Below are 14,844 nucleotides of genomic sequence, written 5' to 3' on the forward strand. Positions count from 1 at the left end.
AGTCAAGTACTTGTCACACAAAGAATAAATATACTCAGAAGGTATTAATACTGGACTGGGTAAAAAAATAAAAATACCTACAGCAAATACACCACGGACAACCCATCCGTGGTACTGCCGAAGAGTCTTCCCATAAGCGTTGTCTGGGTGAAAGAAAAGGAGGAACAATTCAACACTTTTACATGTTTGAACTTATGTTAAGATGTGCATTGTAAAACAGAAATTCATTACTTAGTGCTCCCTGGATGTCTTGCTCTCCAGCGTTGACTTCTGACAGAAACTCCTTGAGGAACTTCAGCCCTCGTCTGAGCCACAGCAGAGCCTCTGTTGCAGAATTGCGCACCTGGGCAACATCTGTCTCTACTTCATGCAGCACAATAGACTGTAGTGTAGAAAAGCTCTCAGGGTCTGACCTCAGCTTCTGGTGAATTTTCTACAACAGAACACGAGACACTGTGACATAGTACTCTCTACTCTGGTAGACTAAGCATTATTTTTGTTCTGACTTTCAACGACTAACTGCAATTAATGAATATTTAATACACAGTATATAGTTAAATATGCTTGTTGACAAAAAAATATTAACAAGAAATGGACAGAACACTAAAGCTAAACAAAAAAGGGGAATGAAATAAATGCCTCTTTATTGACAAACTGTATGACTGATTGGACTCTACTCTTTAATGCAGTTTTGAAAATGTTATTGAATAATTTAGAGCAACTTTTAAAGACCAACTTCACTGTTATTCCTTCGATTAACCAAAATCATGTGCTCTTACCTTTATGTTTCCGACAAAATCCATTTTAACTGGCGCAAACACTGTGGATCCCAGTTTGTCTGAGAAGAGAGAATCTATGATAACTCTTTTTTTGCTGGTTCTGAAGCACAGATTCTCAACTTGTGTCCTACTTTGAGTGCACAATGTTTTGATGTTTTTAAGTAATAACAGGCTGCTTAGATGTCCTTCAGATTTAAACTAAATATAACACTGAAATGAGGGATTACGGTGCACTCTAAGACCTACTGGACTGTATTAAGTATAGGATACACACAGACAAAAATATTTTACCATCACTGTGGGCTGTAAACTTTCAAACAAAGCTGGGAATAGGCTTTAGCTAAGAGGTCACATTAGTTCAGATACAAATTTAAGCTTATTGAGATGTTTTATGTGTTTATCTATAGACAACCATTACATACATCAAGTTTCTCTCTTATAAGTAATTTTAACTTTAGAAAACAGCTCACTGTAAGTAACCTTTACTGATGTCAGTTCATGTGAAATACAGACTAACATTCCCTTCAACCTCTTACATGTGTGCTAATTGAAAGCTGTTGTTTAAAGATAATTCCTAATAATCCTACTTCAGCCTTGGTATTTGTTAACACAGGAATAACTCTGACAAACAAGGCAGACCCTTTTTATAAAACAAAACAAAAAAAACAATGTTTTTGGCTCCATGTTACTCAGGTCTTGCACTTCTTCACTTTGTAATTCTGTGAATGGCGACTTTTTATCATGACGTAATACACTGTGAGTAACAAAGTGTGCACACAGCACAAAAATGTGCATGACCTAATTCTTATGATTAACCTTGTCATATGACATTATTTTGGGCTACAAAGAACAACTAAAGACAGACATACATGTGCAAAAAGAAAGTAACAGAGACATGAAGGAAAAGTGTGATGAAGAACCTGTGATAGAAAGCTGCCACCTCATTAATTGCAAAGATTATGAAGGACAGAACATGTACATAAAAGAGGGGGAAAACAGCAAATGAAAGTGATTGTTTTTTTTTTCTTTATCGGAGTTACAAATGCTGAGATTACAAGAAATGCAAATGGGAACCATGAGAATTAGGAACAGGATGTCAGATAAAGATGAAGAGAGGCTTAAAGTAACCGGCCTACCTAATACAGGTACTATTGCATAGCATGAGTCCAAAAACTCTTGTGTAGGGATACCATTGTCGTCATCCAGTCTTATATCACTAAATCTAAAAAACAAAAAACAAGAAGTAGAATAGATTCAAACAGCAGAATATATTAGAGGGAAGCTATCCCATATCAGTTTTTATTTGACCAAAAGCAAACAGAAAGAAAACATGATAATAAAGATTAGAAGAACAATACTGTGGATGCGTAATCAACATCCACACTAATTAGAGGAGCATACATTTCAAAACCAAGCCAGAGAGACAAGTCACACAAAACATCATGCAACTCTGACAAAAGTACCCAAGACTACTTCATCTAAAACTTAAAAGAGCTGTGGTTTTCACTAATCTTTCCCTTTGTTTGATTCCTGCATTACAATAACATTCACCTCAAACAGTACAGATGTAAATCACACTCTAGCCACATGTTCGATTACACTCTCAGAAACTTAAAAAAAAAAAAAAAAAGTATTTGAAAAAGAAAGAAAAGTTAACAAAACAGGTTTACAAACCCAAATATCAGACGAGGGCCTCTCTGTGTCATGTGATCAAGAGAGAACACACTGATATAAAACACTTGACTGTAAGATCTTAAAAACTGACTTTTCAAACTTGTTATTAAACTATTCTGTGCAATACTGCAGCACTATTATTATTAACAAACTAAGTCACTGTGCAGTCTAGTCAGAAGATACAGCACAAGCGCAGAGCCTTAGTTACAAATATACTACACATATAAATTAAATGAGTTTAATACTGCAGCAGTGAAATATCACAGACAATTGTATACTTAAATTCCCACAGTAAGTAAAGTGTCCTAAGGGATGTGAGCTTCCTGAGTGGCATTTTCATACCTGTGACTCATTGTGCTGAAGAATGTTTCCACCTGCTCTGTGTCTTCTGACTCAGTTGACTTTCTGGGAATCTCGCCTTCTTCTTCACCCTCTTCTTGGTGCTGAAGTCGAAAATCCTTCACGTCCCCATTGTTGTTGTCATGCGTCTGACTTTGGTCCACTTTGTCCATCTGCTCTTGTCCTATCTGCTTTTGTTCATCATCTTCACTCTCGTCATCCCCCTCTGCTGGCTGGTCATAGTGTTCAATCTCAGGGGTGGTCTGGGTAGTAGGTAAGCTAGGATTAACTTGATCCTTGTGGACTTCTGAGCTGCTGGCTGTTTCAGTGTCTGCATGAAACAACGATGCATGAGTCTTTTTGCAAATTAGACTGTCAAAAATCAGTCTAGTGTCTACACATTTTTTTTATTAAACACGACCTATGACCCTGAGAAAGCTACTCCAGTAGCAATCACAAATTCACAGTTGGTACAGCAACTCAAGCCATTTTAGGTTCCTCATCTCTCCCTGTAAGACAACTTTCTTCTTATTGGCTGATGCTTGCAAACAGAAGATTTGAATAGCAGGTGGGTGAAGCAGCTGCACCCAGAGCCAGAGCTGTATAGCTGAGATGACAATATGAAGAAATACGAGCACTCACAAAGAGACAGCTATCTTTTTAAATGGCTATATTGCATATATTAATTTATTTTCTTATGCTACATTAAAATACAATATAAGAAAATAAACATTAAAAACCTCTGCATCTCCATTGACTTACTATATAGATCCCAATCAAAGTAATAAAGTATGAAAAGACTAGTCTTATTTCTCAGCAATGGCCCCTTTGTGTAAAGGCTTTGTCACTGCTAAGGGAAATGTAATAATGGAACAAGTCATCCATCACTGTACTCACTAAAAGGCAATAATCTATTCACTTCAGTTCATAGAATACACAAACAACAACCAGGGCCCTTGAGTGCTGTGTAGTCTTTCCTTTGTGGAATGCGGTAATGGTTTTTAGTTCAGGAACTTCCCCAGCAAGAAAAGCGAGTGGCTGGCAACCTGACCTACCTGATGGAGAAGATTGGTTTTCTGGTCTGCCTGGCTCATCTGGTCCCTCTGGCCTGGAGTCAAGGGTCTGGCTGTCATGTGCAATTGTTTCTCCTGAGGTTTCGGACAAATCTTTCCACCTGTAATATGTTTCAGGACAATGTGTCAATTCTAAAAAGCTGGGACAGAAATTATGCCCTTGACAAAATGCAACAACAATGGCAGAATATCAACAGAAACCTTTTGAAACTGTATTTTTGTTTGAACATCTCTTTGCTCTGTGCTACCTTTAGCACCTACGTGGCACTTCATGAGAGATAAAATCATTCAATACAGTAAGAGAAGCCACCTACTTTTCTCCAAGGTTCTGATTTAAATGATGGCTGTGTTTAATCTGTGGAGACAGCACAACACAGACAAACACTGGGTGACTACGCATATTTTGATTTTTGGAAAACAATCCCAGAGCAATTATACTAGCTCGCCCACACAGAGCTGGTGAGAGAAGTATACCTTCTGAGGTTTGATGGGTGCTACTGGAGGAGTTCCTGGTGGACTCTGTGTTGCCAAATCTGTAGTGAAAGTACGATTTGCTATCTGCATGCATTCCTCTAGAGTCTTAAGGAAAGTCGTGCATGTAGACTTCACCATATTCCCAGTGTCTAGACCCATCTGAGAAGGAAACACAAACATACATGTTGGGTGTAGATTGCTAACGAAACCTGCTGAAATCCAAGCCAAAAGATTCAAGACGTATACAACAACTGTTTCTTGTCTATTAATACGTACATAGCAACTGCAAACTAGCTACTCTATACTGCAGTTTCACACTAACAGCAGCATATCACATTTCATCAGCTCATCCAAACTTTAACCTTACCTCTGGCGTGTCTCCTAGCTCATCATTCTCCTTGATCTTGTTTACTTGTTGGAGGAGAAGGTCACAGTACAATCTGAGTTCTGACATCTTAGTTTTCAGCGCCTCTGTATTCTCCTGAAGCTCTGTATTCATTGTGCACACAGACAGCAGATCAGAGTTTGAGAAGTCGTGCAAATGCTTTACAACACTTGTATGTAAGTATGGTCTGTACTATTCCAGGTCTAAACGCTTTTACCCTGTTTTTACTTGCAACAGTATCTTGTAAAGTATCCAAATACCTTTTTCTCTCTTGGTTCGGTTGTCTGTAAGGCAAGCTTTGGCTGTTCCCAGCGCCACCAGCCATTTCTGCCTTTCTGCTGCATTGATGGCTCTGAGGTAAAAGTACTGCTCTCCTGGTATGGTCAGGTCAACTCGTGTAGAGTCAGAGGAATGAACTAAAAAAACAAAAACAAAACAGCAGCAAGCAAGGGAACATGCCTGTCAGTACTGCACCCAAAGGATGCTTGCTCTGGTTAAACCATGCACAGAGTAAAGTGGAGCACACCGACCTTGGATTTCACAAACGGAAATTTTAATGCTGCCCTTGCACCCTTTCCAGGCATCTTCTTGAGAGTCATAGTAGGACAAAGTTCCTCCATGAAGCACAAACCAGCGAGGCTGCCAACCTATAAAGCGTATGGGAAAAATAAGTGAATCAATGCTGTGTTACTGTAAACTGCACTTAGTTTTTAGCATTAGAAAAGTCATCAACATACAGCGTTACCCAGCTTCGTGAACTTGACGAGACTTAAGTTATGTTAGCAACAACTAATTGGTTGTGAAGTCAGATTATAACGACAGGTGGTGGACATGACCGAGCGCTGCTAGCTAAGACTGACGTAACGGCTCAACTCTAATTCACTGAACAGCTAATTTATCAAAGATAGGAATGCTAGTGGTCAATACGCTACCAAAGCTGGCGGGCAGCTAACGGTAGCTCGTCCGTTTTAACGTCACAAACTCGCTGTCATGCTAGCTAGCAGCCTCAAAACGAGCTCTACAACGGAAAGCACGCAAAGACTTTAGTGTTAACCTACCACTTATGTAATTGGTCCACTTATACAGCATTCCTTCCATTATTTAATTGCGTGTTTTTCCCGTTCATTACTTGTTTATCACAACAGGACGTGATGCCCAGCTGACTGTAGCGACTCCATTGGGCCCGAGTGTGATTTTCGGAGTAACGTCCACCGCTTTGCATTCCAACTACGTCGATAAAAGTGCGTAAACTTTTTCGTGAATCTGCCACTAGCCGATCCTGAGCGTTACTATCGCCTTTCTTCACCACACCCCCGCCCCCCTCCATCGTCATATGGGTTTAAGTAGCCTAGGTGTGGATTGTAGTGATTGGCACATGGAAGCATCAATGAAAGAAGAGATTCTAAAGAAAGGGCGGGGCTTAGGAATGACGCTATCCAATTGCAGATGGAGGAGGGCAGACAGCTCAACAGTGGGTGCATTCGTCGCAGAAGTTGGGTGCCACGTATGGCATTCTTTACATGTCTTTATTTTAAATTCTGTAGAAAGAGAGAGTGAAATTGAAGTTATCTCATCCACTTCTCATGAGTAAGTGCTGTTATCTATAAGTATGATCTTGTTTTCTCTCTGCTCGTTATTGGCATCACTGTTTGTGTTGGTCACTGGGGGAAAACTGCCCGAGCCCGAAGTGAAAATTGAGGTGATACACAAACCCTTCATGTGTCACCGCAAGTCAAAAAACGGAGACATGCTTCTTGTTCATTACGAGGGATTTCTGGAGAGTAATGGCACCATGTTTCATTCCAGGTAATAAATGTAACAGTGATGCATGTATTGCATATACTTTAGTCTCAACTGCTTATTAAAACTGTACGCCGCTGAACATGTGCAGCATCTCATATTTCTGCGTTTGTGCAGCTGTAGAGTCAAACTCAACACTTATATCCTCACATAGTTGGCTGGCACTCACTTAACCCTCATTCCACTTACATTTGGCATATCAGTCCTCTGTATGGCATCCGGATATTGACTGCATGTCTCTTTTTGACTCCTGATAGCCGCAAACATGGGGATAAAAACCCTGTGTGGCTTACCCTGGGGATCCGAGAGGTGCTCAAGGGTTGGGATAAGGGTCTGCAGAACATGTGCACAGGGGAGCGCAGGAAGCTGACTGTACCTCCATCGCTGGCATATGGCAAGGAAGGAAAAGGTAACACAAACTATGTGCAACACATACAGAAAAAACAAAACAAAACGTTCCACTGTAACATCTCTGTCACTTGGACATTTTTGTTGGTTTACAGGGAAAATTCCTCCAGGCAGCACCCTCATTTTTGACATTGAACTCATGGAGATTCGAAATGGGCCCAGGTCACACGAATCTTTCCGCGATATGGATCTAAATGATGACTGGAAGCTCTCCAGACTGGAGGTATCTGGCTAGCTAGCTTGCGATCTGTCTGCCTGGCCATCTATTTTGTCATTACTATTTTCTCTCCACACCTTTCAGGTAAAAGAGTACTTGAAGAAGGAATTTGAGAAACATGGCTACTCACCCAACGACACACATCATGAAGTTATGGTGGATGACATCTTCAAAAACGAGGATGAAGATAAAGATGGGTTTATATCTGCCAGGGAGTTCACCTACCAGCACGATGAACTGTAAAAGACTTTTTTTTTTTTATCAGTTTTTTAAAATAATATTTTCACACTATTTGAACTCCACTCTCATATTTTTGTGACTGAACTTGAAAATATCAGCTCGATGTCATGTTATTTTATATTAAAAGGACTTTTTAATTTATATTTCTATTGTACATACACTGAAAATGCCACCACAAATGCATTTAGGTCACTGTTCTGGATTCATTAAACTATTATTTTGAAAATAAAAAAAAACTTTGTTAATTTATCTTTACTACGTTTATAATTAATGCCCCGAAAAAGTATATTGTGACATAGCTGGAAGTAGCCATCAGGAAAATGGCACATTCTAGTCATAAAAGCATGATAATGGTAGGCTGTGGTGTTTAAACAAGGCTTTATTGTATTATTAAGAAAACAACCTGATCTGTTGATGCAAGGTATAGCCTATAATGTCTGAATGCCACAAAACAAAACAATCAACACTCATCAGACCAGGCAACGTTTTTCTAATCTTCTATCGTCCAATTTTTGTGAACCTATGCAAATTATAGCCTCAACTTCTCGTTTTCAGCTAACAGGAGTGGCACCTGGTGCGGTTTTCTGCTTCTGTAGACCATCTGCAATGAGGTTCAACTTGTTTTGCATTCAGTATTGGATTCATTTTGTATCTTGCACATACCTGGGTTGTAATAAGGGGTTATTTGAATTGTTTCGGGATTTCTATGAGCTCAAAGCAGTCTGTCCATTCTCACTCTGACTTCTGTTCTGTCATCAACAAGACATTTTCATCCAGGAAGCTGCCACTCACTGGATATTTTTATTTATTTGTTTGTTCAATAATCCTCTGTGAACCCTAAAGATGGCTGTGCAGGAAAATCTCAGTAAATCAGCAGTTTCTGAAATACTCAGGCCAGGCCATCTAGCGCCAAACCACGCTGTGTAAGAAGTAACTTAAATCACTTTTCTTCCTCCTTCTGATGCTCAGTTTGAACTTCAGCAGGTCGTGTTGAACATGTTGAAATTCTACCATGTGACTGGCCAATTAGATGTTTGTGTTAATGAGTAGGTGAACTGGTGTAGAGGCCCGTGAGTATGTCTGTATTTTCTTCTGTGTGTCTGTTCAGCAGTCAATAGAGGGCACTCTTGTCCTTCTTTTGTTTTCTTGAACGCTTGCAACTCTTTAATCTCTCCAAATAACAAAGCCAGCGTTCTCCCTGAGTTTCTATGTTGGCTGCCTAATTACCCAAATGAGAATGTAGCAGTACAGTCCCATATAGCACTGCTTACTGCCGAGAGAAAATCATCAGACAGTTGCAATGCAGTTTGAGCCACTTATAATGATGGATATAAATATTCCATGTGGTGAGGCTAAAATAATTTTCTCTTCATATTTTTCCAGTTCATTTATATTTACTAAGCTTTCAATAACTATCATGTTATATTAGTGGCATCCACAGTACTGATTTTCTTTCAGCGCTGAGGCCTAAAATGTGTTTTAGTGTTTCTTCAATCCCAAGTATACAACAGCACTTATCAGTGTATATTTAATCATATATACACAAAATCCGGCTGTCATTAAGAAGCAGACAGTAAGTGCGGCCACTGTTACTAAACTAGTTAACTTGACAGTGTGGCCTGGATATGATGGTGGGTATGGAGTATCACAGTATGGAACACGGCATTTGCAGGATATTTAAGCCATACAGGATGTTGAGCAGAAGTTTAGTTTAGGGATGATTCAGCAGGCTGGTAATATTAAGTTGCAATCTGTTATGCAGCAGAACAATGCTTCACAGATGAAAGAAGTCACTAATTATTGTCAGTGCTGTCATTTTGGCTTAGCACTGATCAAATCGGCATATATCTTGTCAGTAAATCTAAGCTTCAACGGCTCCAGAAGTTATCTGATGATACTGTGCAGAAAGCTTTCCAGGATGCATGAATAAAGCGCAAGTAATTTACGCCACAATTTTTTAGATGTTTATAACCAATCGCTTAATAATCTTACAAATAATGACCTAGATAAACTGTGATGGATTAACGATATATTTTTATAGCAATCATTTCCTGCTAAAATGTAGTTCCAGTTAAATAAAATGCTGCCATGAACCAGGGATATGCTCTGAAGCCAGAGAGAGAATTTAAGCAACCAAACAGGAAGTGAACACTGTGGTGCAACTATGTCCTTTCTCACAAAGAGAACGACTGTTTTTTCCCCCTCACTGCAGAAAAATTCCACCCTGCTGAACACACCTACAGGTAAAAGTGGATCAGTGGGAGGGTTATGTAGCAAGAATGAGGTTAAATGTTAAGACACTGTAGCGTTACTGGTTAACCGAGATTTTTTTTTTAAAAAAAGCTCTTCCAATCACTGCGCTTCAGGATATAAGCAATCATCACTAGCAACAGGGCTGGGCCTTCACTCTGCCTGAACCACTTCTACTGCAACTTACTGAAGTGCAGACTATCCCTATAAAACACAAAACTGCAGCAGCTCACCCCATTTCAAACTCAAGCTTTAAAACCTTTAATAAATCATCATCATTTCATAAATTACATTATCAACTGTCACAAAAATACAATTTGATCAAATGGATTTGTAGAAAGGATTCAATCGAACCAAGTGTGAAAGAAACACGCCCGGTACAGCTTTAGTATGACAGTTAAGCAAACTGCAACTCAAGCTGCACAGAGCAATGTTACTGGCAATAAAAAAGAAGAAGAAAAAAAAACAGATCATTATTGAAAATACTCCAAATTACAGCATGAAATACTGAAACACTGCAACATGAGCAACCGGCATGTATACAGAGGAGCTCTGCTCATCTGTTGCAGTCTTCAATAGGACATGAATAAATGACCAGTGTTTAATCCACATGTGTATTCCTCACATAACACTGAATACACTGAAAGTCGAAATGGTGCACCCACGCACGTTTGCTTTTTCTGACAGTACTCTTCTTTCGAGGACCGTTTTTGCATCGACACAAACAAGTCCACAAACAACCGGCCCCCGACAGAATATATTATTTGTGACAAAGAACAATGCAGAAACACAAAAATAAACATCTGTACAAAATAAATCTATACACACGTTGCAAAAAAGTGCTTTATGAGCGCCCAATTGTCTCATTTCTTATTATTTCTCTTTGTTTGTACACAGAGTCAAAATATCGATCATTGGATGACCTGATTTTATGTACAATGACAGGATCTGCATTGTTTTATCCCATTTTTAAACCAGCATTCTCGCAAACAGTACAACATATGCACACGTCATGTTAGAAACATTAACTTGGCTGATCTGTGAGGCTTAGTTTACACAGCTTTCACTGACTGACAATGTGCCCAGAGCAGATTTCACACAGCACTGTCATTATGACTGAGTCTACACCAGGTAGTGACAGTCTTCAAATTAAACAGAGGAGGGAACTGCACTGTAGGTAGTTAGAAACACAGGATCCTTTCCTAATATCTAAATGATGGTCTTGGCTGAGCGTAGAGACCCGAAACTTACAGTAACAAGACGATGTCAACACTAAAACCGACAAAGTGAAACTGTCATGCGACAATGAATTCAGACTCTTCACTAGAATTAAGGTGGCTTGAATTTCCTCTGATAGAATAAATAGTTGTCCTTCTCTTCTTTTGTAATGGGCGGACGCCTCGCTCCTTAGAATAATACATCTTCATGCTCTATTATAAGCTGCACCACTAGCTTCTGCTGCCTCATGTCATTCAGGGTTGTCAAGGCGTTCTGCTCCGGCGGCTGCATAAGAGTTGGACCGAAGACAATCCCCAGGTTTTCAGCATTCATTAAGTTGTACTTTTCAAACATTGTCACCCTGTAAAATAAGAAAAAAAAAAATCAAGTTTGCACAGGGAACAGATTTATGAAGCATCCAGACAAGTGTTGTTTTGACATGTTTTTATTTTGAGCCATGTGTTCATTCAGTGTCTCCAGCCAGGGCACATGAACCTTGTGGGAGGAGGGGTTCCTGCAGTAGCTAGGAAGCTAGTGGACAGATTAGCTTGATGAAAAAAAAAAGTCTGAATCTTAGGCAGACACTGTAGTTTTCAACAAATCTTTATAAACTTATGTAAATAGTGCATTTACTGGAGACTATTTTCAGTTGCAGGTTAATACACAGTTTGTTCTGTGGAGCATCTTTACAGGTATGTAGGATTGACTCAAAACAACCTACAGTGCCCATATTCATGGTTACGAAGAAACCCAGTGTCATCCAATCACAGCTTGTCTTTTTGTCAGTTTTGCAACAGCATAACTGATTAGTGGGCGAAGTTACCTCTTGAGGTGAGCCATCAGGTAGCGTAAGGTCTCATAGTGGGCCGGAGGGAGCTGCAGCAAACCTTCGTGAATGGCCTCCAGTCGGGATTCAGCATTTGGAAGTTCTGCATCACATTAGTAAAATGATTAGTATCAGAGCCCTGCAGAGAAGTACTAACACAGTAACGGTGCGGAATAGCAAAAGCAAAGCACTCATACTTGCAGCTTGAATAAATTTGGAGTACAAGTCAAATGTAATGACTGGAATGGGGAGGTCTCTAAAGTAAAGCTTCAAAGCACCAGCAATTATGTTAATGTCTGCATAGGCACTGGCACTGATGTCAGCCTTCTCGCCATCTGTTGACACAAAACAGAAAATATATGACTAAGATGCCGTTTTGTATTTGTCCAAAATACAAAATCATTGCTGTAGGTTTCCTTTGCCATCTCCAAAATAAAATACAGCACTGTATCACGCTCCTCTGCAGCTGAAACACTTTACTCAAAGGTTCGAACCTCTGAACTAAAACCCAGAGCATAGAGCAAAGGAATTCACTGTCAACAAACCTCGATCAAAAGCAAGCCTCACATCCTCAATGTGCTCGGAGAAGCCAGACACCCTGTAGAGACCTTCGGATTTCATACCTGCAAGAGAAAATTGGAAGGTTTGTGTCTGTTTCTTTGTCAGAAAAACATAAAAATGAATCAAAGAAAATGCAGGCGTCTTTTGTACAAAAAGGGATCAATGGCATTTCTAAACATTACAAACGAGTAAAGGAATAGAAATAACTGTGTATTCTACTTTCCTTTACCAGTAATAAGTGATGGATCTACCTCTGAGTTCTATTTCTCGAATACACATGTCCACCACCATGGGCCGCGTTGCGTTGTGAGCTTTGACAAGTGTCGTGAGGTCACAGCTAAACACTTTCTTTATCCTGCGCAGGTCCGGCTGGCAGTCGCTGGGAACAAGCTTGGAGCACTGTTTGTGTACATTCAGCCCACAGTCTAGCAGAGCAAAAGTGAGATAAAAGAGAGAGAGAGAGAGAGAGAGAGACGATAACACAACCATCATCCCAGGCTTCAGAAAGCAGTTTGAAAAGGTTTCCCAGAGTCAGTGATAAACTGCACTGTCAGACAGTGCAGCTGCTGTTAAGCTGTCTCGGTGTACTGCGCCAACGGTGGATATCAGCGGACAAGGCAGCACTGGCGGGGGGCTCTTGTTGTAGTTTCGGTCACGTGGATTGTGCTGGACAGCTGGCAAAAGCAGTGTGTGTAAAAAGTAATGCCTGCTTGTGTGGCAGCACAGCTTGAAATAAAGGTTTTTGAAGGAGTGGTACTCATAGACCAGGCGGCGTGGGGGTGTGGGGGAGGTTGGGGGATGTTACTCTGAAATCGTTCATCACAAACTTGTTTGTAACCGCCCGAGCAGCGTTAACGCCGGTCGGCTGATTGGGGTCCTCGTTCTCAGTCAGTGTTGGAGGAGATAAGCAGAGAACTGAGGGACAGAGAGAGAGACAAAGAAGTCTCTCCTGCTTCCCATAGCACATGAGGTGTCTGATGATACCGCCGTTTGCCTCTGGCTTATCAGCATGGCAAATGTCTAAACAACAAACTCTCTGTTTAGGGAGAGAGCAACAGAGTCCACAAGAGCGCACATCAGCCCCAGGATTGCATCTGTGCAAGAAAACAACCCCGTGGAGGCCCTGAAAACCTGCAGTTATGCTGCTATATTTGGACAACAGCGACACCGCGTTTGGCCTGTGTTTGACCCGAGTTTTATATGTCATAGGTTATCTGTAGAATTTACTGTTGACATAACCTACATTTGGATATAAATTCTATCAGCATGAATTCGTTTGGACAGTGGCAGTTATTAAGCAGCTACGGAGTGCTGTGGAATAACATTTATTAGAATTATTTGGTGGGAGTGGTACAAAATATTAGTGAGTGGAGTGCTCAGAAGGAGTGATAACAGTTAAAGCTGTGATTCTATAAAGATGTCTGTTCCTCACTGTGTTTAAATGTCTTTTGATGAGTCAGCAACAGGACGATGTCATCTTGTTTGCCACAGATGTAACAGGGAAAATACATAACACCACCACCACCACCACCACCACCACGCTAAATAACTGAAACATCCGTGACAAGACGCAGATTTTATAATGCCTCGTGTAATCCGACTTACGGGACAGGATATTTTCAAACAGTCTACCACATGCAACATTTTATGTTGAAGTGCGTAGAGTACCTGAGCAGCGGACTCCCTGTGCAATGAGGCCCCACATGAAGTTAGCACAGTATTCGCACCAGTGCGGCCCTCGAAAGGTATGTACCTGGGAAGACACACACACACACACACACACACACACACACACACACACACACAAGTCAATGACCAGTTCACACAGGAGACCTCTCCACCTTTGATGCGCTGGATTACACTGTGATGCCAAGCCATACTGGATGGAACTCTGCACCAAATGAGCGCATTTGTATACACGAGGCAGATTAAAGGATTTACTACAGCGCGTCTGGCATCTGTCCTGAGCAATCGGATACATGCGGGGAAGCACAGAGGCAAGCCTGAAAGTCAAAATAACAGATGTACGCCTATGGTAAGAACAAGGATAAGGTGGCAAATGGAGTTACACTGATGTGCACTTGAACACACCTTCATTGTTACTTTGAATAGGTAGGAGTGGATTAATGAGTGCAGAGGGCACATGGCAGGTGGTGAGTGGATAGTTTTTGTTCGGTTTTCAAAGACAAAGCAAACAAAAAGCTGGGGATCACTGTAGCTCACCTCTTAACTGAAACCCAAGACACCACTGCAAGAATTTTAAGGTGCCCAGAGGCAAGTATGTCCAAGTTCTCCTTTGTGTATTAAGAGAGCCATAACTCTTGCACTTGCACGCAACTCTAACACTTTTTTTTTTTAGAAAATCAGAAGCTTAAAACAAAAACAGATCTAAGAGCTTTTAAATCAATGCTAATCAATGTGTTCTGTTGTTAATGGGTTGTGGTATCCATTAGTTCCCCTCAATGCATATGGGTGTCAGCTGCATGTGTTCTCATCAAAACAGCAACACACACACACACACACACACACACACACACACACACACACACACACACACACACACACACACACACACACAGAGTTTACTGCCTTCTGTGGCC

General features: G+C 40.6%; 3 protein-coding genes across 3 annotated transcripts in view; 1 reads left to right on the forward strand and 2 right to left on the reverse strand.

Annotated features, from left to right (window-relative positions):
* plekha8 (pleckstrin homology domain containing, family A (phosphoinositide binding specific) member 8) overlaps nucleotides 1-6,047 on the reverse strand; it is a 6,481-nt gene extending 434 nt beyond the window's left edge. The window contains exons 1-12 of the mRNA XM_005934746.3: nucleotides 5,783-6,047; nucleotides 5,255-5,371; nucleotides 4,985-5,140; nucleotides 4,707-4,828; nucleotides 4,340-4,498; nucleotides 4,180-4,220; nucleotides 3,848-3,966; nucleotides 2,796-3,123; nucleotides 1,916-2,001; nucleotides 780-838; nucleotides 232-433; nucleotides 82-143 (exon numbers count right to left, since the gene is read on the reverse strand). Of these exons, the coding sequence (XP_005934808.1) occupies nucleotides 82-143; nucleotides 232-433; nucleotides 780-838; nucleotides 1,916-2,001; nucleotides 2,796-3,123; nucleotides 3,848-3,966; nucleotides 4,180-4,220; nucleotides 4,340-4,498; nucleotides 4,707-4,828; nucleotides 4,985-5,140; nucleotides 5,255-5,371; nucleotides 5,783-5,822 (1,491 nt within the window). The 5' untranslated portion in view covers nucleotides 5,823-6,047. The remainder of the gene's footprint in view (nucleotides 1-81; nucleotides 144-231; nucleotides 434-779; nucleotides 839-1,915; nucleotides 2,002-2,795; nucleotides 3,124-3,847; nucleotides 3,967-4,179; nucleotides 4,221-4,339; nucleotides 4,499-4,706; nucleotides 4,829-4,984; nucleotides 5,141-5,254; nucleotides 5,372-5,782) is intronic.
* Nucleotides 6,048-6,160: 113 nt separating this feature from the next.
* On the forward strand, nucleotides 6,161-7,831 carry fkbp14 (FKBP prolyl isomerase 14). Its single transcript, XM_005934745.3, has 4 exons — nucleotides 6,161-6,530; nucleotides 6,782-6,933; nucleotides 7,028-7,155; nucleotides 7,234-7,831. Exons 1-4 carry the CDS (start codon nucleotides 6,334-6,336, stop codon nucleotides 7,390-7,392), a joined length of 636 nt encoding a protein of 211 aa, XP_005934807.1. The 5' UTR covers nucleotides 6,161-6,333; the 3' UTR covers nucleotides 7,393-7,831.
* A 2,045-nt stretch (nucleotides 7,832-9,876) lies between these two features.
* chn2 (chimerin 2) overlaps nucleotides 9,877-14,844 on the reverse strand; it is a 21,648-nt gene continuing 16,680 nt past the window's right edge. Inside the window, exons 8-13 of the mRNA XM_005934747.3 lie at nucleotides 13,913-13,997; nucleotides 12,496-12,669; nucleotides 12,229-12,306; nucleotides 11,881-12,018; nucleotides 11,681-11,786; nucleotides 9,877-11,218 (exon numbers count right to left, since the gene is read on the reverse strand). Of these exons, the coding sequence (XP_005934809.1) occupies nucleotides 11,047-11,218; nucleotides 11,681-11,786; nucleotides 11,881-12,018; nucleotides 12,229-12,306; nucleotides 12,496-12,669; nucleotides 13,913-13,997 (753 nt within the window). The 3' untranslated portion in view covers nucleotides 9,877-11,046. The remainder of the gene's footprint in view (nucleotides 11,219-11,680; nucleotides 11,787-11,880; nucleotides 12,019-12,228; nucleotides 12,307-12,495; nucleotides 12,670-13,912; nucleotides 13,998-14,844) is intronic.

The sequence above is a fragment of the Haplochromis burtoni genome, unplaced genomic scaffold, assembly GCF_018398535.1.
Source record: "Haplochromis burtoni strain Fernald_Lab_line unplaced genomic scaffold, NCSU_Asbu1 Contig_120, whole genome shotgun sequence".
Classification (NCBI taxonomy): domain Eukaryota; kingdom Metazoa; phylum Chordata; class Actinopteri; order Cichliformes; family Cichlidae; genus Haplochromis; species Haplochromis burtoni.